This window comes from Hemiscyllium ocellatum, chromosome 2 (assembly GCF_020745735.1).
Source record: "Hemiscyllium ocellatum isolate sHemOce1 chromosome 2, sHemOce1.pat.X.cur, whole genome shotgun sequence".
Lineage (NCBI taxonomy): Eukaryota > Metazoa > Chordata > Chondrichthyes > Orectolobiformes > Hemiscylliidae > Hemiscyllium > Hemiscyllium ocellatum.
The window spans coordinates 141,577,137-141,603,724 of NC_083402.1; the positions used below are offsets into that span (position 1 = coordinate 141,577,137).

The following is a 26,588-nucleotide window of genomic DNA, read 5'->3' on the forward strand; positions in this document are numbered from 1 at the left end:
AAGGGACATTGTCAACAGTACTGTAAACACAGGCTTTCTTATAAAGTGGAGCATGCGATTTGTTTTACTTTAGTGTCAATCCATTATATACAAAAAAGTTAGTTTTTTAATGAAAATTTTGTATATAATGAAACTCACTAATTTCAATTTCGGAATTCTGAAGTATTATTCACATCATGGAACTGTGACATGGGGATAGGATTAATTCTGAATCTCAACAGCATTGTGTACAAAAGAAAATGTCTAAAATTTGTCTAGCTTGTGCATAAATCCCCTCCAGCTGCAAGCAAGCATGAGTTTAAAAATTTGGAGAATTTCAAACTGCTCTGCTAAATATAGCGACATACAAAATTGAAAAGAAATTGAATCAGATCATAAAGCTGCAGATTTAGAATGCTATCAAATCCCTTGCAAAATTACAGCTTATTGGCTTTCTATTATTTTTCTACGTGAGACAGATCAAAAACCATATTCAGTGTAAATGTGAAACATCAGCCTATTTACTAATTTGATCTGAAATGGTTTGGCTGTACGAAGATCTGTCTGCATAGGATTAAAGATTGCATGTATGCAATGGCAAAGTGTCACAATCAAGGTAGATATTGTTTTGTGACAATACTAAATACATAAAATGGTTAAAATCCAGGCAAAAGATTTTAATGGTCCTTAAAGAAAATATCATTTGTAACTGTAGGGAACTGGCACTGTTTTAAATCAGCTTTGTTTAGATATCTGGCTTCAGTATTTGTACTGTGCTGACTGATATGCTGTTGTGGCATTATAGTACAACCTTTACATGAGCAAACCAGCATAAAATGTGATGCTTAAATAAATAAATGACTAATGTGGTGCTTCATTTTGTTAAATACCATGTAGTTATGTAGCTGATTAGGGTTGATTAGTTAATTAATTGACTGCGTAGATATAAATAGGGAACAGCTGGACTCATGCATGGAAGGAGTTGCAAGACTGAATAAATAATTAACTATCCATAAAGGTAGATGAACTAGTTTCCATCTCACCAACTAGTTTGAATCCCCATTTTACAGTAAAATTCCGACTTTAAAACTAATGCATTTGTCAACAGGCTTTCTTTTTGAAAATATAAGGTTTAAATCAAAATCTATGGTCAACTGTAAAAAAAAAGTTTTCTCCATGTGTTGGGTGTGAACAACAAACATTCCTCAGCCCAGCGATGATCAGCCGTGTCAGGAGAGGCAGTGAGTGGCTGTGTGTTTTGGAGCATGTAAACACAATCTGACCAACTTTAAAAGATTGCTGATAGCTTGTAAAAAAATTGCTATTGCATCTCCTTCCTAGATCCTAATTATAAACCTCTTCAGAAACATGCAAAACTGTTACAGTGCAGTCACATTTGGATTTTTCCAATTTAAGTATACATCTGTGGCTCTAAATAATTTCAAAATGATATCTGAAAGGTCAGCTCTGCATATTTCTCATACCCTCCTTTTGGATGCAAGGGAGTGGTAGCCATCTTCTGCTGTAATGAAAACCTTTAGGTAAAAATCTAGCAGAATAGTGCATTCATAGGTGATTCTGTAGTTTGTAATATATAGACCCAATAGCAACAAAATCTTTCCAAAATTTGACACTTTCCATTATCTATTTGATATTTATATAGGCAGAGTTCAACAGTTAAGTAAAAAAAAAGCCCTTTCTTTGGTGATCCCCTTACTTGTTGAAGATAAAGTTACCTCTTTACTTTGAAGACTAAATGGAAGGACAGAAGAACACAGTGCACACTTTGAGTGAGGGAAACTTCATTGAAGTGAGACTGAGATAAAATAAGGAACTGGAAATTTGGGCCAACATGAGAATTCAGGGTTAAAGGGTTACTCCAGGGAATAAAGTCTCCAGAGGTGAGGGGGAGAGGAAATAAGGTATGAATTGAGGGGCTTACCTATACTGAGACCAACAGCAGTGAAACATCACAAGTACAGGAAAGCAGCTGATCGATGAGTACCTTTGTTCAGCATTTCTAATCTTGAAAGTGATACTTGGATTAGTTTCAGTGTCAACTTTCTTTTTGCCTCTTTCAGCAGTTGTGACGAGTGGGTACTGCAAGAATGAGTACTTGGGATTCAATTGTTCACATTTCAAAACTTACAGATAATACAAAGTTACATGGGAACATGTGCTAGGAAGAAGATGTAAAGAGGCTTCAGGAAGATTCAGACACAATTAATATGTTAGGAGATAGCAAATGGAATATACTGTCGAAAAATGTGAGGTAGGAAAAACAGAAATGTAGGAGAAATGAAGTCATGCTCTGATGGTGTAGGAGTTTGGTTAGACCACACCAGGGTGAACTGAGAGCAGTTTTGGTCTTATCTCAAAGTTAAAATTGCCATAAAAGGAGTGCAACAGAAGTTCACTAGACTTGCTCCTGGGATAGCAGGATCGTCCTATGAAGAAAGATTGGGCCTGAATTCTCTAGCGTCTCAAAGAATGACAACTGTTCTCACTGAAACTTACATAATAGGTAAAAGGATAGAAGGGAAACAGAATTAAGATGTTCCCCTGGTTGGACTGACTAGAACCTGGGGCACAATTTTTAAAAAAGTGGATGCTACTTAGGTCTGAGGTGAAGTGAAGATTTTTCACACAGAGGACTGTGAACTTTTGGAATTCCACATGAGGCTGTGGAAGTTCAACTTTTGACTATATTTCAGGTACAGATTGATAGATTTCTTATTACTAATTAATTGCATCTCAATTATTTTTAATATAACAGTCCTGCTTTAAAAATATTTCTTAATTCAGCTATTGGAAAATGAAATTCCAGTACTAAAATGAAACGGTAGATAGTATTTGAACTGTTGTTTACAGTTAAGCTTTGCATAAGTATACAAATAACCATTGGAATGATTAATTAGTTTATTATTCCTACACAATCCTTCACTTCAATACATGGCCAATGGCAAAGGTAAGTGGCAAACCAATAGCACATTTTCAATAAACAAATCTCTTCAGTACAGTAATCCAAACATTGGTAAGTGGACAAAAAGAGTCATTTGGTTAAGTTCTTTTTTATACAAACAAAGCATGAGGTTCTTTAGAATCACTAACATTCCATCCCCAAGTTATTTGAAAACCTTGTAAATAACAGCAAACTAGATTAGTATTGTGCTCTCATTTCAGTTATTGCTAATGGTCAGAAGTTAAAGTTATTTTATAATGTTGTTAAGGTAAACAATGATTATGCAACTTTTGACAGCTCTACAAGGTACTCTGTCAGCAGATCATGTATCCAGACATCTGTGTCTGGGAGAGATGTGTCCACCAAGTAAGTCACCACTTTTCTATCCCAGGGATATGCACTCCCATGAACTGATTGTATTTGGGCCACAAGAGGCTTTCGCTCAACATGGTTACGGAAAACTATTGATGCTTCTTCTGACCACTGTTCACATTTGACACCTGCAAAATACATAGGAAATATTAATTCAAATGTCAAGCTCATTTGGTTTGCATAAAAAAAAATGCACAATACATATATTTGGTGGATGAAATTTCAAATAGCCAGTAGATAAAGAAAAGGCCTGCATTTCATATATGTTAAGAAACACTTCCTTAAACTAATGTTCTACAATCTCCTATCATTTGCATACAAAGCAGGTTTTTCTTTTTAAAAACTGTATCCGATAATCTGCTCCTCTTCTGACAGGACTAATCTGAAGACCATGCTTCAGAAAGTAACCACAGACTGGGTATTCTCTGGATTGGACAGTCAACATGCTAAATTCTGGAGGGTACCTCAGCTGTTCATGTACCTCATTTCCCTTACACCAGTGCCAGTCTTAGGGCCATACATTCACTAATATAATCTATGTTCTATGGCAGTTTGCATGTGGCTGAGGTTACAATCCAGAGATTATTACCTTTAAGGTTTTGCCTTCCAATTCAGTGCCAATCCCTCATACTGCCTGTGCAGTCTCTCTTTCCAGAGCTTATTAGGCAGTTGGTATCTATATGGATAACTGCATCCTCCCCCTGAAACTTCAAGCTCATCTGCAGCCTTTGTTAGGGACAAAAAAAACTGTAGATGTTGAAATCCAAGACAGACAAACAGGAGGCTGGAAGAACACAGCAAGCCAGGCAGCATCAGGTGGAGAAGACAACATTTTGGGTATAACCCTTCTTCAGGACTGGGGATGGATGTAAGGGGAGCTCAAACCTCAAACCTGTTGAATAGTTGCAAGGACTGTGCTTTTTCCACTCTCACCTTCTTGATCCTTTTACCTACCATACTCTCAGTCACAACTTCTAGTCCCTACCCTCTGCTCAAATCAGGAAACGTTAACCTAAGGTGTGTGGCTGCCTTCTAAACCAAAGTGTGTCTAGGTACAATCACTCTCTCTAAAGCTTTGCAACATTTGTCCTGCTATCTTTGTGCTATTGAAGTGTATTTATTCTATTAACTTATAGTCTGCCTTACCCAAATCCTGGCTTCATACATGCAGGATTGAGAGACAGATGTATTTATACTGAAAATAAGTCAGCTCTGCTAAAGGAGAGGAACCTGTTTAAGCCATTTAGCTGATTAACTAGTTGATCTCCGAGAGCTTGTATACCATGGTTTACCGAACATCTTTTGAACAGCAATGTTTAGTTAGCTTTAAAATGGAAAAAAGAAAATTCCACTGCTTAGTCAACTCCTGCACACTGTTTCTGGATGTGGTCACCCATAGTTAACAGGTATGCAGGCAAAGGGGAAAATGGACGACCAACGGGCATTTGAGTCTCCAATCAGGTTCAATATTTGTGGAACCAAAACAAAATGCTAGAGAAACAGGAAGGCCACTGCACTTGAAACATGGACTCTACATTATCTTCACAGATACTGTCAGACTTGATGAGTTTCTCCAGCAATAACTGTTTTTGTTTCAGATTTCCAGCATCTGCAGTTCTTGACTTTATTTTAGTTCTGATGGCTCAGCTGTACAGGAGGACTGGGAAAAATTTCTCTAAGCATGCAGACTGGCATTTCTGGGATGGTATACAGTCATTGAGATGTATAGCATGGAAACAGACCCTTTGGTCCAACTCGTCAATGCGACCAGATATCCCAACACAATCTAGTGCCAGTACCCAGCCCATATCCCTTCAAACCCTTCCTATTCATATACTCATCCAGATGTCTTTTAAATGTTGCAATTGTACTCACCTCCACCACTTCCTCTGGCAGCTCATTCCATACACCTACTACCCTCTGTGAAAAAGTTGTCCTTTATATATCTTTCCCCTCTGACCTTGAACCTATGCCCTTTCGCTCTGGACTCCCCCACCCCAGGGAAAAGTCTTTGTCTATTTATCCTATCCATGCTCCTTATGATTTTATAAACCTCTAAGGTCACCCCTCAGCCTCTGACACTCCAGGGAAAACAGTTGCAGCCTATTCAACCTCTCCCTATATCTCAAATCCTCCAACCCTGGCAAAGTCCTTGTAAATCTTTTCTGAACCCTTTCAAGTTTCACAACATCCTTCCGATAGGAAGGAGACCAGAATTACACGCAATATTCCAAAATTGACCTAACCAATGTCCTATACAGCCGCAACATAACCTCCCAACTCCTGTACTCAATACTCTGACCAATAAAGGAAAGCATACCAAACGCCTTCTTCATTACCTTATCCACCTGCAACTCTACTTTCAATGAACTATGAACCTGCACTCCAAGGTCTCTTTGTTCAGCAACACTCTCTAGGACCATACCATTAAGTGTTTAAGTTCTGCTAAGATTTGCTTTCCCAAACTGCAGCACCTCGCATTTATTTAAATTAAACTCCATCTACCACTTCTCAGCCCATTGACCCATCTGATCAAACTTTGACAAATAGAGTTAAGGAGAATCCAAAGGGTTTTTACAAATACACTAAGGGCAAAGGGTAACTAGGGAGAGAATAAGGCCTCTCATAAATCAGCAAGGCGGCCTTTGTGTGGAGCCACAGGAGAGGGGGGGGAAGATACTAAATGAGTATTTTGCATCAGTGTTTACTGTGAAAAAGGACACGGAAGATATAGAATGTAGGGAAATATATGGTGACATCTTGAAAAATGTCCATATTACAGAGGAGGAAATGCTAGATGACTTGAAACGCATGAGAGTGGATAAATCCCCAGGACCTGATCAGGTGTACACGAGAAGTCTGTGGGAAGTTAGGGAAGTGAATGCTGGGCCTCGTGCTGAGATATTTATATCATTGATAGTCACAGGGGAGGTGCCAGAAGACTGGAGGTGCCATGAAGATATGGTGCCACTGTTTAAGAAAGGTGGTAAGGAAAAGCCAGAGAATTAAACACCAGTGAGCCTGACGGTGATGGGCAAGTTGTTGCAGGGAATCCTGAGGGACATGATGTACATGTATTTGGAAAGGCAAGGTCTGATTAGGGATAGTCAACATGGCTGTGTGTGGGAAATCATGTCTCACAAACTTGATTGAGTTTTTTGAAGTAACAAAGAGGATTGATGAGGGCAGAGCGGTAGATGTGATCTATATGAACTGCAGTAAGGCATTATATCTCTTTTGTGACAGGAATAAGGCCGTCACTGAGTGGCTATAATAGATAGGAGGCATGAGGGCCTACAAAGTGGTTCTGGAGAGCTAGAAATCATGATTTCAAAGGTAGTAACCTTGGGATTGCTTGCAGTGCAACAAGTGGATGACTGTAGAAATAAAACAATAGATAATTGCAGTTAGTAAAATAGATGGACAGAAGCTGTAGGCAGAAAAGCTTTAAATTCTTGAGACACTGGGTCACTGAGGGACTGCAAGCCAATAGAGACTGGATGAGGGTTAGAGGTAGGATTACAGAGCAGGCCAAATATTCTTGTAATGTGGTATGCTTGGGCTACTGGGAGAGTTTAAGTTGACCTGGAAGGGGATGAGATCAAGAGGTGGAATATAGTATTGTTAGGAACCGAGTGATAGATGCTACTGTAAATGTTATTATTTAGTGGGAAAGATATTGATGAGAGAATTTGAAGGAGACATATGAAAAAGTGCAAATAGATTAGTAGTAATGGAGGAACTTAATGATCCCCATATAGACCAGAATATTATTTCCCAAATGCAGCTATCATGGAAGCAAATACAATTTCAAACTCATTACTCCCAGCCACTTCCAAATGTAAGTATTGTACTTGTAGATTAATTTATTTTAATGTTAGTAAATTCTGTAATCTGTTGACAAAACAGATAAGATTGAGGAATATTCGAGACATCTTCACTAGGAGTTCAGAGGACATTCAAATATGAGTGAGTCTTAAGCAGTTTTTAAAACCTTTAAATTGTCTTTGGATTTAAAGTCAAACCCATATCACTTTTGCTTTCTTCAGAACATAAAATTATGCTTTCTTGGGTAATAGACAGTATGGAAACCAGTGACAATCTACATCAGTACCATGGCACTTTTGAATGATAATCTCCATTTATTTGAACAGTTCATTTACATTCAACTAATAATATGTTAATCAAATGGCAATTTATATTTAAACTGTTTAGTTAAAAAAGTATCAAATTTCATATGTAGAACAAATAAAGACCATAAAAAACTTTCGTAAATGCTAACCATCCTAATTCAAAACTATCTGAAAACAAAATTAGATTAGAATCCCTACAGTGTGGAAACAGGCCCTTCAGCCCAACAAGTCCACACCGACCCTCCGAAGAGTAACCCACCCAGACCCATTTCCCTCTGACTAATGCACCGAAAACATTATAGCAATTTAGCATGGCCAAATCACCTGACCTGCGCATCTTTGGATTGTGGGAGGAAACCGGAGTACCCGGAGGAAACCCACGCAGACACGGGGAGAATGTGCAAACTCTGCACAGACAGTGGCCAGAGGCTGGAATCAAACCTAGGTCCCTGGCGCTATAAGGTTACTGTGCTAACCTCTGAGCCACTGTGCCGCCTAATTGTTTAAGTATTTTAATTCTTTTTCAAATCAAATAGCGTCCTCAAAACGCTCAACTTCCATTGAATTTTTTTTATTCATTCATGGGATGTCAGTGTCACTGGCTCGGCCAGCAGTTATTGCCCACCTCTAATTGTCCAGAGTGCGTCGGACAGACTGGGTAAGAATGGCCGTCTCCTCCCCTATAGGACATTAGTGAACCAGATGGGATTTTGCTTTCATGAAATTCAAATTCCATCAAATGCCACGGCAGAATTTGAACCCAGGTCACCAGAACATTACCTGGAACCCTGGATTAACAGACCCATGTTAATCCCACTAGGCCATCACCTGCATGGGATGTGTTTCATCAACGAAAAGGATATCTACCCTGAATCTGACAGGATTTCATTGCTTATAATTATTAAAGGATTTTTTTTTGCAGCATTCTAAGGGGCGGCACAGTGGTTAGCACTGCTGCCTCACAGCGCCAGGGACCCAAGTTCAATTCCCGCCTCGGGACATTCTCCTCGTGTCTGCGTGGGTTTCCTCCAGGTGCTCCGGTTTCGTCCCAAAGTCCAAAGGTGTGCAGGTTAGGTGAATTTGCCATGCTAATTGCTCGTAGTGTTAGGTGAATGTAGGGGAATGGGTCTGGGTGGGTTGCTCTTCGGAGGATGTGGACTTGTTGGGTCGAAGGATCTGTTTCCAAACTGTAGGGAATCTAACATAATCATATCCACTTCATTAGAGTTGAACTCACCTGCTAACTGTGCTGTAATGGCTTGGAAAGGCAATTGACGGAATTGTTGTGCCAGCATCTGAACTTTCCTACAACTCACTAGTTCATGTCGACCATAGTCCAATTGATACACTGACACCAAACCATTTGTAAGTATTCCTTTCACCAATACACGGTACCACCTACAATTACATAAAGGTTATTCACAAGTAAGTTTGCAAAGTTATTTATAAAAAACAGCAATAGATCCGAAAATTTCAATGCATGCATCAATTCCAATCATTGAGGATTACTTTGTGGATTCTTCTGACAATATCTTGATTAATATCTTGAACACTGTTCCAAGTAACCCAGGAGAAAAATCATAGAGTCCTATTTACATTTTCTTGAATACTTCCATATACCTAGTATAACATTACAACAGATGTGAATTCAAACATATACTAGGCTACAATCAGTGTAAAATGTAAAAGAGACTCAATTCTAAAAGCACATTCAGGACAAATTTCTTTTGGTTAGTTGTCTCGAGAGGAGAAGGGACTGGGTTTTAGGGAATGATGCTGAACAGCTACAAGGTCTCAATGGCAGATTGTAGTGACCATAGCTTCATTACCACTGCCATGGGCAGTACGGTGGCACAGTGGTTAGCACCGCTACCTCACAGCGCCAGAGACCTGGGTTCAATTCCCGCCTCAGGCAATTGTCTGTGTGGAGTTTGAATGTGTGTGCACATTCTCGCTGTGTCTGCGTGGGTTTCCTCCGGGTGCTCTGGTTTCCTCCCACAGTCCAAAAATGTGCAGGTTAGGTGAATGCTTAATTGCAAGTAGTGTTAGGTGAAGGGGTAGATGTAGGGGAATGGGTCTGGGTGGGTTGCTCTTCGGAGGGTTGGTGTGGACTTGTTGGGCTGAAGGGCCTGTTTCCACACTATAAGTAACCTAATCTAATCAAATTAGTAGGCAAGGAGGGTAACATTGGTCAGTCGCGTTGTTAGTAAAGGAGGGAATTGGTGAAGTGCTGGGTGGTGATGTAGGCACAATCGATCATGACGTGGAATCAATTTGGAAACAAGGACTAGCAAGGGAAAGATTTCATGGGAGGAAAAATGTCCATCAGCCTTGAAGAGATGTCTCACTGGAGGACAAAGTATAAATCAATAAATAATGGAGACACGTAACAATGCATTACAACTGTCGTGGGTGAGTTTAGTCTGCACATTGCCTGGACAAAACATAACATGGAAGAATTTTTCTTCAAAATAGTAAATCAGGGATTGATTTAGAACAACTGCACAACCTTCACGGGAACAGACTACTTTAGACCGAGTAATGAGATAGCTATGAGATCTCAATCTTAATCCTAAGAATCCTCTTGGGGTAGTAATCACAGCATGGTAGAATCTAAATTCACTTTAAGGAAGAGTGGTTCTAGGTTGCAAACCAATGTCCTCAACCTAAGTAAGGTCAATTACATAGTTATGAAGGAAGAGGTGTCTAAAGCATGCTGGGTAAAATTGCTAAGGGAAAGGCCAATGGCTGAGCAGTGGCAGACGTTTAAGCAGAATATTTCTTAACTCTCAGTGAAAAAATGAGGATCGGATAAGAAAGGTAAACCAACTATGATTAACAAAGGCTGTCAAGGAGAATATCCAGTTGAAAAATTAGGCACAAAGGTGAAGACCAGAGGACTGTGAACTTGTAGAAGCCATCAGTGGATGACGAAAAAGACAATAAGAGAAAAACAATGATTATGAAAGTACATTAGAAATATAAAAACTGCAAGCACTTCCATGGGTGTATGAAATAAAAGAGTAGCTAAAGTGAGAAGGGGACCCTTGGAGGATGTGACTAGGTGATTAACAACAGGGACCAGGGAGGTAGCAGATAACAAATCAACGTTATGCGTCAATTTTCACAGTGGAGGACATTGCAAACATCCCAAGTTATCAGATAAACAATAGCAGGAAATATCATGCAACAGTCTTTAAAAGTGAGGAACAAAATATTTGACAAACTAACAGCAGACACGTCGTTAGGCCCCGAATGCCTCCACCCTACAGTTTTAAAGCAAGTGGCTGCAGAAATAATGGCTATTGGTCGAAATATTCCATAGATCACAGGATTCTGGGATAGTTCCAGTAGAATGGAAAACTGCTAATATGACACTACTGTTCAAGCCGGGCGGGAGATGGAAAGCAGGAAACTATAGGCTGGTTAACCTAACATCTGTCACTGGGAAAATGCTAGAATCCAGCATTAAGGATGAAATAGCAGGACATTTATAAAAGCTTATCAAAATTAGAGTGAACATGGTTTTGTGAAAGGGAAATTGTGCTTGAAAAATTTGCTGGAGTTCTATAAGGAGAACAAGTAGATGTAATGTGTTTGTATTTCTGAAAGGCATTTAATAAGGTGCCACATTACAGATTACTGAACAAAATAGGAGCTCATGGTATTGAGGATAATGCATTGGCATGGATTGAGGATTAACAAAGAACAAAGAATAATACAGCACAGGAACAGGCCCTTCGGTCCTCCAAGCCTGCGCTGCCACATTTTACACTTCCATATGAAAACTGGCTACTCTTATAGGATCTGTATCCCTTTATCCCCTTCCTATTCATGTAAACTTCCATGTGCTTCTTGAATGCTGCCATTGTGTTTGCTTCCACTACCCCCTCTGGCAACACGTTCCAGGCACTTACTACCCTTTGTTTAAAAATTTGCCTCATATATCTCTTTAAAACTTCTCCCCGCACCTTGCAACTCTGTGCTGTAGTAACTGACTCCTCCACCCTGGGGAAAGAGACTCATACTTTCCACTCTATCCATGCCATTAATAATCTTATAAATTTCTATTAGGTCACCCCTCAACCTCCTGTATTCCAGTGAAAACAAACCCATTCTATCCAAACTTTCTTCATAGCTAAAATCCCCCACACTCAAGCAACATTCTGGTAAAACTTTTCTGTATCCTTTCCAAAGCATTAACACTCAGAAGACAGAGTTAGGAGTGATGGGTCTTTTTCAGGATTGAAAGACATAGCTCATAAAATGCCAGAGGAATCAGTCTGATGAACTCAATTATTTACTATCCATATGACTTGGAGGAGGATGCACAGTATGATGCTGATGAAGCACAAATAAGTGGGAGGGCATGATGTGACAATGGCAAGATGTGATGAGGACTTAAGAAATCAGTAAGAGGAGTAAGTGGGCAAAAACTCTTGAAATGTAGTTTAATGTAGGAAAGTGAGAGGTAGGAAGAATCAAAAGGCTGACTTATTTAAATAGAGAGACTCCATAAATTTGTAGCTTAGAGGGATCTGGGTGTTCTTGTGCATGAAACAAAAAGTTAGCATGCAGGTGCAGCAAATAATTAAAAGGCAAATGGAATTTTGGTCTTTATTGCTAAGAATTGTAAATTAAAAATAGTTAAGTCTTCTTACAAATGTCTGTAACTGGACTGCTGTGTGTAGTTTTGTTACTTGTAATTAGGAAAGAATATACTGGCATTGTAGGCTGCTCAAAAGAGACTCACTAAGCTGATTCCTGAGAGGGGGCTGACTGATCAAGAATTGCTTACCATGTTAGACCTTTACTCATTAGAATTTAGAAGAATGAGGGGTAATTTTATTGAAATATACAGGATTGAGGTGGCTTGACAAGATGCTAAAGTGATATTTCCAATCATGAGGGAATCTCAAACTAGGGGACAGAGTTACAGAATAAGAGAACATGTTTAAATTGAGACAGTCATAAAGGTATGCAGCACTTCAGTCCAACTTGTCCATGCTGACCAGATATCCTATATAAATCTAGTCCCATTTGCCAGCATTTGGCTCATATCCCTTTAAACCCTTCGTATTCATACACTCATCCAGATGCTTATTAAATGTAATTATACTGGCCTCCACCACTTCCTCTGGCAGGTCATTCCATAAACGCACCACCCGCTGCATGAAAAAGTTGCCTTGAAGTCCCTTTTATATCTTTCCCCTCTCACCCTCAACCTATGTCCTCTGATTTTGGATTCCCCCACCCCACGGAAAAGACATTATCTATTTATCCTATCCATGTCCCTCATGATTTTATAATTCTCTATAAGGAAAATAGCTCCAATGTATTCAGCATCTCCCTATAGCTAAAACTCTCCAACCCTGGCAACATCTTTGTAGATCTTTTCTGAACCCTTTACAGTATCACAACCTCCTGTCTATAGAAGCGAGACCAGAATTGCATGCAACACTTCAAATGTGGCCAAACTAATGTCCAGTACAGCAGCAACACGACCTCCTAACTCTCATATTTAATGCACTGACCAATAAAGACAAGCATACCAAATGCTTTCTTCCCTTCCCTATCTACTTGCAATTCCATTTGCAAAGGAGCTATGAATCTGCATTCCTAGGTCTCTTTGTTCAGCAACACTCCCCAGGATCTTACCACTAAGTGTACACATACTGTTCTGATTTGCCTTTCCAAAATGCACCATCTCATTTATCTAAACTAAACTCCATCTGCCACTCCTCAGTCCATTCGCACAGCTGATCCAGATCCCGTGGTACTCTAAGGTAATCTTCTTCGCTGTCCACTACACCTTCACTTTTAGTGTCATCTGCAAACCTACTAACTATACCCCCTATGTTCACATTTGAATCATTTACATCAATGAGAAAAAGCAGGCACCCAGCACCGATCCTTGTCACACACCACTTGTAACAGGCCTCCAGTCTGAAGAGCAACCCTCCACCATCACCCTCTGTCTTCTACCTCAGAGCCACTTCTGTATCCAAATGGCTTATTCACCCTGTATTGTGTGATCTAACAATGCTAAATAGTCTAACATGGGGAACCTTGTCAAATGCCTTAGCGAAGTCCATTTGATCACGTCCACCGCTCAATCCTCTTAGTTACTTTCAAAAAACTCAATCAAGTTCATGAAACATGATTCCCATGCAGAGCCATGCTGACTATCTCTAATTAGCCCTTGCCATTACATGTAAATCCTGTCCCTCTGGATTCTCTCCGAACACTTGCCCATAACCGATGCCAGCCTCACCGGTCTATAGTTCCTTGGCTTGTCCTTACCACATTTCTTAAATAGTGGCACCACGTTAGCCAACCTCCAGTCTTTGACACCATGCCTATGTCTATTGATGATACAAATATCTCAGCAAAGAGTCCAGCAATTTCTTCCCTTGCTTCCCCCAAAGATTCCACCTGATCAAGTCAGAGGGATTTATCCACCTTGATGTGTTTTAAGCCATCCAGCATCACCACCTCTATACCAATATTTTTAAGTCTGAAGGAATTTTTTTCTCTCAGTATGTAGCAAATAACTGAAATTTTCAACTCTAGAGAGTTGTGGATGTTGGATCACCGGAGTATTTAAAGAGAAGATAGTTACACATTTGAAATATCGAGGAGTTGATGCCCAGGCCAAATCAGCCATGATCTGAGAAGAACGGTGAGCCAGACATGAAAGGACCAATGTCCTACTCGTGCTTGTGTCATGAGCCTGCTCCCACCAAAACAATCACAGCCCCCACCTCCACATTCCAATCTACCACCAACCCATGGAGCAAAGCAAATGTTTGAAATTGAAAAAGGCTAATTATACTAAACTGAGATTTGATTTGGAAAACATGGACTAGAAATGTGATGGAAAATGAAGTTTCACAGCAGGATAAGGCATTCAAGGATTGGAGGCTCTAAACAAGTATGTTGTAAGAAAAACAAATCTACACCTCAATGGATGACAAATAGCAGAGAGGAAGGCAAAAACAAAGGCAAGCGTTATGTTAGACATGGAGAGCCCATACTGCCGAGAGCCTGGGACTGTAAAAAATGCAGGATGAAGGTAAAAAGGAAGTTGGGAAAGAGGAGGCACAAAAAATACTGCTAAGTAAAACCAAGTAAAATCCAATGTTGTTTTATAAATACTTACAGTGCAAGAGATTAACTGATGAAAAACAGTAAGGTTGGTCAGACACCGGAAAGGTTACTTGAATGTGAAGGCAGAAATATAGGCATGGTTCTTATTGCATATTTTATGTCTGTTTTCACAAAAGAGAGAGAGAGAGCGCAGACAGTGTCAATGGTACAGGAGAATGAAATGATAGCAAAGCAGTGAAAAGGAGAGAAATCAGGCCTTTGTATCTGAAAGTATGGATACATTTCCAGACCTAGCAGAGTAAGAGGTACATGGGAGGAATTAGGGATTCTGACAGTCATTCCCTAAACCTCCAGGGCTACAGGTATGGTACCAGAGGGCTCCTAACATTGTTCCACTATTTACAAAGGAAGGAAGAGAAACAGAATGCTTTCTAGGCCAGTCAGCCTATTGCTGGAGGTGGGAAAACTACTTGAAGAATATTTTAAGAAAAGTATAAATCATCACTTGGAAAGGCATGAATTATCATGGGCAGTCAGCAATTTCTTCGGGGGAAGATTGTATCTGAGTCCAGATTAGAGTGGTGCTGGAAAAGCACAGCAGGTCAGGCTGTATCAGAGGATCATTTCAGGCAAAAGCCCTTCATCAGGAATGAAGGAAGATTGGATCTGACTATTAGGATTAAAAATTTGAGAAAAATCAATAAGGGTAACACATTTGATATAGCACATTGATAGTTTCAACAAGATCCCACATGGCAGGTGGGTTGGTAAAGACCATAGGATTACAGGACAAGCAACAAGTTGCATCCAAATTTGACTCACAAGCAAGAAGAAAAAAGAGTTAAGGGTACATGGGTGCTTTGTGACTGACAGGTTGTTTGCAATGAAGTCCTGCAGGTTTATACTACGTGTCTTGCTTTTCAAAGTGCATATTGATCAATAATTCAGATGCTAGAGTTTGGGACATAATTAAGAAGTTGGCATGTGATACTTAAATTTCTTGGAAGGTTGAGAGTGAGAAAGAAAGCTGCCATCTGCAGGTAGGCATCAATTGGCTGGTTGGTTATGAGAAAATTGAGAAATTGTATTTAACCTGTAGAAGTGTGAGTAAAATATTTGGGGAGAGCAATCATAATAAAAGAATTTTCAATAAAAATAGGGGCATGAAGGAGTGTGGGTAAATGGAAGAGCTTATGTTTCAAATCTGTAGATTGGTAAAGGTAGCACGACAACTGGATAATCTGGATATGACAGGGCATTTTTATTTATTAATCAAAATGCAAAATACAAGAGCAGGGAAATTACAGGAAAGATGTGATCACACGACAGAAGATAGCAAGGAAATTTCAGGACATTGTCAGGAATGGAGACTTTATCCATGAGTAAGGTTTGAATGGGCTAGGGTTGTTTTCTTTCCAACAGGAGGACTGAAGTGAAGTTTAATTCAAGTTTAGAAGGTTTCCAAAATATAGGCGGCCTGAACAGAGTGGATATGAAGGGCCAATTAGCTAACAGGTAAATAAAATGTGGGCATTGAATAGTTGGCAAAAGTTGAGGCAATGCTTCAGTTAATCTATTTTGAAATGCATGGTGATTTAAGTACACGGTACCTACATTTTTTAAAAAACACAGTTAGCATGTGCTATAATTTAAAGGAGTTGGTTTATTCATCACCCACAGAGGAACTGGTGGCTTGTGCATGGCTATAGAATTATAGGGATGTACTAGAAATGTTTTCACCCAGAAAAGTGGTAGGAAATCGGAGACTCACTGCTTGAATGGGTGATAGAAGTAGAATCCCTCACTGCATTGTAGAGATTCTTGGGGTATGCCCTTGAACAGTATAACCCACAGGATACGGACAAAAGCTGAAAAGATATACTAGGGTGAACCACTCCTTTTGGATTGAAATTGACATAGTGGATCAATTTTTTGTTACCAGGGTCCCATCTCTTTAAATCTCCATGGATTATTAGTTCTCAGTATTGATAACTGTGTAATTATGTCTTCATGCTGGCTATTAGGTTACACTTATTAATTTCTGAGTTTTTAATTCATCTATTAGAGTGATAGAGATGTACAGCATGGAAACAGACCCTTTGGTCCAACCCGTCCATGCCGACCAGATATCCCAACCCAATCTAGTACCACCTGCAAGTACCCGGCCCACCCTCCAAACCCTCCCTATTCATATACCCATCCAAATGCCACTTAAATGTTGCAGTTGTACCAGCCGCCTCCACCTCCTCTGGCAGTTCATTCCATACATGTACCACCCTCTGCGTGAAAAAGTTTCCCCTCAGGTCTCTTTTATGTCTTCCCCCTCTCACCTAAACCTATGCCCTCTAGCTCTGGACTCCCCCACCCCAGGGAAAAGACTTTGTCTATTTATCCTATCCATGCCCCCCATGATTGTATAAACCTCTATAAGGTCACCCCTCAGCCTCCGATGCTCCAGGGACAACAGCCCAGCATGTTCAACCTCTCCCTGTAGTTCATATCCTCCAATCCTGGTAATATCCATTCTGAATCCTTTCAAGTTTCACAACATCTTTCCAATAGGAAGGAGATCAGAATTGCATGCAATATTGTTATAATTGTTTCACATTCAGCTTTTAGTTGTATCTTTTTTCTAATTACTAGTGATGATACTTGGAAGGTGGCAACATACTAGTGGGAAGAGCAGGCTGCATTGTTGGATTTGTGTATACGGATCATGTTTAAAATTACTTATTTCAATTGATATGTAGACCTGTAACTAATTTACTGTATTGTAACATTACAATATTATACCTCAATTATTGTTCCAGATTAAACAAACACAGACTGTAGACTGAACCTTATCTGTACAGCTAAGATACTCAGAATCATTACAATGAACCCAAAATTCAGTTTCAGTCATTCCTAAGTCACTCTTGACTTCAATTCAGATTCTAACAATCTGAATTATTTTGACCAGATGAATCTACTGGCAATCAATATCGACACAGATGTTCAATGCATTTGCTGTTCAGTAGTGCCATCACAAGTTATTAAGCCATGCAATCTTCAACTGCAGGGTGTAAGGTCAAGATCCAAATGAATCAATACCTTAAGCTCGATAGAAATTGGATCCTATACAATATTTAATTTTGACTAATGTAGCGCAGCAGCAAGAAAAAACAACCACTGGTGTGGTAACATTAGTATTGTAAACATTATATGGAAGGTAAATAGTTTCAGATACACACATATGCTATCCCAAAGTGCTTCACAACTAGTGAATTACTCTTGATGAGCATCCCTGTCTGAAGCGAACATAGTAGCCAATTTACAAGGAACAACAGGAAATAAAATGAAAGATTGTTAAATTGTTATTTTGTGATGACATTGGTCGAGGGTGGAATATTGGTAGAATACCAGGGGACTCTTTGCTGCTTCTGAAATAATGACACGGGATCGTTTAGACTCATTAAACAAACAGATGAGAGCTCAGCTTAAGCTGAACCGAAGGAGGTCACCCCCAACAAAGCAGCATTTTCTTCAAATAGCAGGTGACATTGTGCAGTTAAATTCTGGAAGTAAAATTTCAACTTGTAGCACCATTCCCATGAGATAGGAGACAATAAATTGAGTGAAAGTGACACTTCTTCACATGAGTTGTTGTAATAGCAGGTGACATTGTGCAGTTAAATTCTGGAAGTAAAATTTCAACTTGTAGCACCATTCCCATGAGATAGGAGACAATAAATTGAGTGAAAGTGACACTTCTTCACATGAGTTGTTGTTTTTTTGGTGACAAAGTAGTGAATGCTACTATTCTAGAGAGTACTATTTATACTTTTACAGATATATCACACCAAGCCTGCAGCTTCTTACATATTCTTCCTTGTTAAATCAATCCTTTTGTGCTTTCAGGCATAAATACGCAGGTACCAAGCCAGATAATACATGAACCCACATCAATGTGTGCATAGGGAACTCTGGTACTTTTAGGGTTTCCAACAGTTGTTATAACACACCTCAACATAAATCTTAGAAACACTTTGCACTACACAATGAAGTTTATTTTTACACAAATCAGATCTGCTGTTTTGTGCAAATTATTTGAAATGAAATAGTGAGTTAGTTAAGTACTCTTTGTCACTTTCAAAACAGTGTTTTTTTAAAAATAATTCTGGTACACAACGAAGATTCAAGAACCTATTGATCTTAACAGTAAATGTTGCATCAGATCTTGCTAAGTAACCAGAAGAGTCTGGTACATCCACCTGCATTGGAAAGACATATCTGCACATGCTGTTAATATTGGTACTTCATGGTAGCTTACAGTAAATTATTTATAAACTTACTTGTTATCCAGTTGGGCAACAAATATTTTGTTCTTTTCTATTGGCACAGATTGGCAGTCAGTACTGTTGTAATAGAGAACCATTTCTTCCATGAGAACTTCCAGCTTGTACAGTTCCTGCCAGGGCTGAAAAACAAAGTGCCCTGGATGACAAGCAACTGAAATGAAGACATCCATGTGCTCGCCAGGCTGTGGCAGAACAAATGGAGAAGGAAGCACATTGTGAACAATGTGTGGGGCAATCATCTTGATAGATGCAATCCCAAAGTCCTTAACTGGGCTTTTAGTGTCAAATTCTGAGGCAATATTTGCATCACCCTTATTGCTTGGAAAGCTAGTAGTAGAATTCCGTTCAACACTCAGGTAAACATCCTTCCTGTGCTTCCACAGGTCTGCATTTGTTATTTTATGATTAATGCTCCGCTCTGGATTAGGAAAATTCTTTGAAGTAAATAAGTAAATATGAACTAGTCCTTTAGCTTCATCAACTTTCACAACCTGGAAATATTAAAAAAAACAATTACACCCAAGTCTTTCGGACAAAAATCACTGACATCAAATTAAAAGGTAGTCTTTCAGTAACACATTCATCCCACACTGACCTTAATGCTGCAATCACAGCAGTTTAACACAGTGTCTCTAAGCCACAGTACTGCATCCGGAGTCCACATGCCTATATTAAACGTGAGGTCTGCTAAGCAGCATTTTATGGCCTGAGAAGGAAACAATTGACATAATCAAATAGGAAAATGTAGCCTTTGAAAATACACAGGAACCTTGATTATCCAAACAACACGGGAAAGAGTATTTTGTTCGGATAATTGAATGTTCAGATAATCAAATGTTCGGATAACACTGTTTAGCCAAGCATCAGGACCTTGCTATCTTGTTCGGATAATCGAGGTTCCTCTGTATACAAACTTTATTCTTAGTACAAGCCAGTGCTCCCTTCTGAAATGCGTTGTTGGGAAACTCAGAAGGCATAATCAAACTTAACTGTGTCTTTTTTTCTAAGAGATAATAGCCTTTTAGATTCAATGCTATATGCAGGATGCCCTAAAGGGTTGCCAGTGTCTAAAATTATACCAAACCATGAGGAACTGCTTCCAGAAGGGAAACAGTTCAGCAATGGATTAGGCATTACATGTACATACACAATTCCTCCATAAGAAATGAAGGCATTTGGTTCTTTGAACCAAACTAATCTGTCAATAAGGTCATGGTTAATAATTGTAGCTTTGCCAGTCCCTCATAACGCCAGACTCCCTTATAGATCAAAAATCTGTCGAACTCAGCCCTGAATTAATTCAATGAACCAGTCTTCACTGTTCTTTGTGGAAGAGAATTCTAAAGACTAATGACCCTCAGAAGAAATTCCTCATCTGTTTTAAATAGGAGTTTTTAAAACTGCCTTCGTTCTAGATTTTTCCACAAGAGAGATATCCCCTCAACATCGATCTTGTTAAGCTCCCTCAGTTTCATTAAGTTCACTTATCCTTCTTCTACATTTCAATGACTATTGGCCCAATTTACTCAACGTTTCAGCACAAGAGAATGCCTTAACCCAGGAACCAGCTTAGTGTACATTCTGCAAACTGCTTCCAATGCAAATGTATTCCTTCTCAAGTAAGACTATCCAAACTTTCAATATGTAATGAGGTCTCACCAATGTCCTGTGCAGTTGTATGAATATTTCCCTACTTTATTGCAAAGGTTTGGGGGGTGGGGGGGGGGAAAGAGACAGCATAAGTCTCATGTTCCGTTTGCATTCCGAATTACTTAGGGTGCCCATCTACTGACATTTTGTAATTCACATAGAAAGGGACTCAGATCCCTCTGTATTGCAGAATTCTGCAGTTACTCTCCATTTAAATAATATTTACTAAGTTGCATCCATGCATTTGAACTCAATGAAATTATTTTCATTTTTAAAAATAATTTTTAAAACAGATTTACTAAATGATAAATAGCAAGAAAATACCTTGTGAAGAGCATAACATTTTTTCTGTAACTGAGAAATGCCTTCGGTTTGCTTCATTTAGAGCTTTGAATTTATTTGAAACACATGACCATGTTTATTGAATAGAAGAAACTTCACCTCCAACTTATTTCAAAATTGAAGTTGCTGTCTAAGCACTGCTGTCTTATCCATTACAATAATAATTTTGGGTTGAGATCATCCACAAGTAGTAATGGTGACACCACTGTTGTTCACAGTTTACATCAATCACTCAGAGTCAACAATTAGTTCATAACTGTTGATCACACCGAATGGAAAGTGTAAGTCAAGGAGAGAGAATGGCACCAAAATACAGAAAGACATCAATAATTTGCAGAACAGATCCATAATTTACCAATTATTTTCAAGAGTGATAAATGGTGGTGTTCATTTTGGTTGGGTGATAACTGTCAAAACCAATAATAGAAAATAGGAATTTTCGTATAAGTACACAATTCATTCAAGAAGTATTGTAATTTATAATGAGTGGAAGAGCACAAATCCAAACAAACAGATTCATTTAAATTGATAAAAAATTGAATAGCAGAGAAGTGATGTTAATGGATATCGAACCTTGACTAGACATTTGTTGTGTGTATTTTAGGTCTCCGCATCATAAAAGGTTATCGAGTTACTTGGGATGGTGAAAATATTAACTGAAAATTCAGACCTGAAGGATTATTCCCCATCAGGAAGGGCTGAACATATTGGGTCTCTTTTCTCCAGAAATGATTTACGGGTGACCTTGAAGATTATGAAAAGTTTTCATGAATTTTATATAGGAAATATTTCCCACTTGTGAGAACCATTGTTCATGATTATAAAACAGTTAGTGATCAATACAATTAAGAATGAAGGAGAAATTTGTTTACTCAGAGTGATCAGAATGTTAGGACAGGAATGGTTTATTACAAACAACATAAGCTATCTGAAGCAGAACCAAGATATTAAAGAAGGAAAAAGAAAACATTAGAAATCAAAAGAACTGTGGATGCTGGAAATCAGAAACAAAAAGCAGAAATTGCTGGAAAAGCTCAGCCGGTCTGGCAACATTTGTGGAGGGAAATCAGAGTTAACATTTTAGGTCCAGTGATCTTTTTTCAGAATATAAAAGGATACATTGATAGGGTCAGATGAAGCAGATTGGAAGTGGGGGGAAGCTTGTACAGGTAAGTTGGGTTGAATTTATGGCTTTTGCAATGCTGTATGCACTTTATTAATACATTGTAATGGTAATGAAAAATTGTAATAAAAAGTGCTTCATATAATCACCATTACCTGCGGTGGAATGGATACAAAATCATGAAGAAGTGGAGATGGAATTTCCCTTAGCTCTGACACTGCAATTGATGCAACTATTCCAGTATCTAAGAACAGAATGTCCACAACTCTTGTCCCATGTACATTGGTAATCTTAAAAAAAAGGCATTTAAATTATTAAGAATATCAACAGAAACATGTTGCACATTAAATGCTGTACAATCGTTATGAAATTTTAAACAATCTATTTAATACATCCAGACCACTGCAATTTCTGTAATACAAGTATGTAAGGTTATTCTTGTATTTTGTACTCTTTGACTATCAGCTGTTTCAACTGTCACGTCGAGGAGCAGCGTTCTGTATCCTCCAAAGTTGGGAACGGTTTTCTTCCAACTTAAAACTTTGCTTCCACTGAGTTCAACTTCTTCACTGTTGTTAGGACATGGTTCCATAGATGGCAACATCCCTCCATTATTTCAGAACATAGGAACATAAGTTTGTCACTCATTTCTTCCAGCCTATTTCACTGCCATGTTATCATTAATTTTATGGAAGATACAGTTTTGTCAGCAGGCATGTACTGCAAAATATTTCTTCACTATCAGGATAAAAGACCCTCTGATTTTTTCTTTTCACACAGAACTGCCTGGTCTTCAACTTGACAGCACTTACTGGTGGTACAAGATATTTGGAATCTAAACTCAGGTACATCACTCACAAACAACACTATACTAAGCACCATACTACTCTTTAGTGTCAATAGAAAGAAAGCCAACTTTTTAAAAAAAAACACTCATGGGATTTGGGCTTCACTAGCTGAGCCATTGTTGTCCTTGAGCAGGTGATGGTGAGCTGTCTTCTTGAATCACTGCAATCCATTTGGTGCAGGTACACCCACAATATTGATAGGGAGTTCCAGGAATATCCTCCTGCAATCTTCATCAAACCAGGGTAGATACCCTGGCTTGATGGTAATGAGAGTTGAGGATAGGTCAGGCCACAGGGTTGCAGATTACAAACACCGGAAGAACTACAGATGCAATAAATCAGAAACAAAAGCAGAGATTGCCAGAAAAGTGCAGCAGATCCGGCAGCATTTGCGGAAGGGTCACTCAACCCGAAATGTTAACTCGGGTTGCAGATTATGTTGAGTACAATTTTGCTGCTGATAGTCCACAGTGCCTCATGGGTGCCCTGTCTTGAGTTGCTAGATCTGTTTAAGTCTATCCCATTCAGCACATCAGCAGTGCTACACAACACAATGGAATGCATCCTCAATGTGTTGAAAAGACTTCATATCCATAAGGACTATATGGTGGTCATTCCTACCTCATACTGTCATGGACAGATGGATCTGTTTCTGGGAGATAAGTAGCGATGAGGTCAAGTATCTTTTTACCTTTTGTTGATTCTTTGAACTCCTCCCCTTTAGGACTTAACCAGTTTGATCAGTAGTGACGCTGCTGAGCCACTCTTGGTGATGAAGATTGAAGTCTCCACCTCAGTAGTGTTTGACTAATCTATGAGGCAGTTGCCCCAATTTTCACACTAGCCCTTAGATGTTAGTAAGGAGGACTTATACGGTTAAAAAATTTGAGTACATTTTTGGTTAGATTCTTGAATCAGGGCAGTGAGGAGAGGATGAAAATCACCGGTATTCTACAGGGAAAGCAATAATGACAAAAAATAGAGCAGAGCTCTTGAGCCATTGACCACAGGTTAAGACAGTCCAGCAATCTAGCAAAATGGAAGTGACAGATAATTTAGGAACATTCAAAGAGTCATACAGATGTAGAGCAGGGAAACAGACTCTTCGATCCAACCCGTCCATGCCAACCAGATATCCCACCTAATCTCGTCCTGATAGCACCCGACCCATACCCTTCCAAACCCTTCCTATTCATGCATCCATCCAGATACCTTTAAAATGCTGTAATTGTACCACCATTTCCTCTAGCAGCTCATTGTATACACGTACCATCCTCTGTTTGAAAAAGCTGCCCCTTAGATCTCTTTTATATCTTTTCTCCTCTCACACTAAACCTATCCCCAAGAGTTCTGGACTCCCCCACCCCAGGGAAAAGACTTGGTCTATTTATCTCATCCATGCCCCTCATGATTTTACAAACCCCTACAAGGTCATCCCTCAGCCTTCAAAGCTCCAGCCCCAGCCTATTCAACCTCTCCTTATACCTCAAATCCTCCAACCCTGGCAACATCCTTGTAAATTTTTCTGAACCCTTTCAAGTTTCACAACGTCTTTCCTGTAGCAGGGAGACAAGAATTGTATGTAATATTCCAAAAGTGGCCTAACCAATGTCCTGTATAGACACAACATGACCTCCCAACTCCTATACTCAATGCTCTGACTAATAAAGGAAAGCATACCAAATGCCTTCTTCACTATCCTATCTACCTGCGACTCCACTTTCAAGGAAGTATGAACCTGCACTCCAAGGTCTCTTTGTTCAGCGATACTCCCCAGGACCTTACCATTAAGTGTACAAGTCCTGCTCCAATTTGCCTTTCCAAAATGCAGCACCTCACATTTAACTAAATTGAACTCCATCTGAAAGGTGACAATCTAATGGAAAACATAGTGCTTTGGTGCTGCACCCCAGGACAAGAGAGATTTTACAGAAAAAGGAAAGATAACTGGTAAAAATACTATCTTCCCTGCTAATGATAAAAGATAAAAATATCCAAGAAAATCAGACCTGGATTCATTTGAGTTGGTGGACACTTACCTCAACTCGTGCCCATTTCCCTCGCCATCGCGCTAAACAGCGCTTACCACAGAAAGGTAATGAGACAAAATAGTCCGATGTGATTTGCTGAAATTAAACAAAGGTTACACTTAACGCTGTGAATTAATTAGTGATCGTGTACAACTATTTGAATCTTGAAAATGTTACTTTACAGTGCAAATCATAAGATAAATTCATTAATTCATTCTATGCTACCCCACCACTTATAAATTACAAGATTAAAAAGGGAACACTCAAAAACATGAAAACGGACAGAACATTCCCTCAAGAAAACCTGTGCCTTTTTATTGAACAGGCCTACTAAATTAATATGCACTGCTCACTTGCTCAAACTTTCTTCTCCAACTGATTTCATGCATATTTTACCCAAAATACTCAGCGTCTTCAAAAGCTTTAAGTAGCAACTGTGTAGAGTCCAATAATAAAAAAATGGTTAGTATCATTGTCCAGCCAAAGTTAAACCAGGATGGCTTAAATGAAAATGAGAAATGTGAAGATGAGGAATACTAACATCCAGAATGGGAAAACAAGTTTCTGGGATGTATTTTAATTACCAGTGTCTGGGCAGAAGACACAAATCAAATATCTTCTAGGAGGAAGACAGAAAACTATCTGGAGGCCTGTTTTCCTGTTAGAAAGTTACATGTAAATGATGGAGTGGAAGGGGAGTGAGTTTTGGAAATTTGCAGATTATTATACAAATAATGTTGGCGAAAATTGGTACAGCCCAGCAGCTGGGAAATTTTAGTCAGAAGGAGGAAGTAAGTATGCACTGGAAGTAAGTATGCACTTAAAAAGCCAGTACCAGGATGCTCTGCATCGGGGTTATGGTATGACTGTCAAGACCGTTTTGCCCATTCTGAATCAACGTTCTGAACCAGAGCCTTCTGTAGGTGAGGGGTTCTAGGATTTTAATCGAGTAATGAGTGATGAATGGCAATTTCTTTCCACATAAGCATGATGTGACATACAGAGCAATTTTAGAGGTTTTCTCGTGTGTTTCAAACTTTTGTCCTTCTTGGGCAGCAAAGGTCACAAATTAAAAGTTGTTGATGATTTGGGTGAGGGTGATACAGTATATACTGTATGAGGTCCATTAATGTAGACCTGTTGTGCCAGTTGTGAAGTGATTTAAGGTGGAGGACGGGTGCTAATCAAGTGGGCTACTTTCTTCCGAGTGTTCTTTGAGTTGCACTCTTATAGAGTTTAGGTTAATAAGACTTTATATGGCTTTTAAATGTTCAGGTATCAAAAGTGATCGAGGTGGGCTATCTATCTGACCTATTTGGTAGCACACTCCTCTCAAACAAAAATATCATAGATTAAAACTGCATTACAGATTTAAACACATCATTTTCTTTTCATTCATGAGGGCTTCACTGGCTGAGTCTATTAACTGACCATCCCTACTTGCCTATGAAAAGTGGTGGTGAGCTGCTTTCCTGAATGCACTACAGAAATGCATTGTTGGAACACATATCCTTCAGATGAAGCATTAAATCTAAGGGCTCAATTACATGCTCAGAATAAAAATGGCAGGAACTTTATTGGTGCCCTGGTCAAAATTTCTCCCTGAACCAAAAATGAGTGCATTTATCTTGTACTTATTTTCTATTAGTGAAACATAGCAGAGCACAAACTGTCTAGTGTTTTTGCATAGACAACAGTGAGT

At 39.1% G+C, this 26,588-nt stretch overlaps 1 protein-coding gene across 1 annotated transcript in view; it reads right to left on the bottom strand.

The window, feature by feature from the left end:
• Positions 1 to 3,012: 3,012 nt before the first annotated feature.
• The window catches only part of LOC132825556 (tudor domain-containing protein 7-like), a 110,235-nt gene continuing 86,659 nt past the window's right edge, over positions 3,013 to 26,588 (bottom strand). Inside the window, exons 12-17 of the mRNA XM_060840937.1 lie at positions 24,896 to 24,982; positions 22,164 to 22,298; positions 19,489 to 19,599; positions 18,888 to 19,384; positions 8,684 to 8,844; positions 3,013 to 3,441 (exon numbers count right to left, since the gene is read on the bottom strand). Of these exons, the coding sequence (XP_060696920.1) occupies positions 3,221 to 3,441; positions 8,684 to 8,844; positions 18,888 to 19,384; positions 19,489 to 19,599; positions 22,164 to 22,298; positions 24,896 to 24,982 (1,212 nt within the window). The 3' untranslated portion in view covers positions 3,013 to 3,220. The remainder of the gene's footprint in view (positions 3,442 to 8,683; positions 8,845 to 18,887; positions 19,385 to 19,488; positions 19,600 to 22,163; positions 22,299 to 24,895; positions 24,983 to 26,588) is intronic.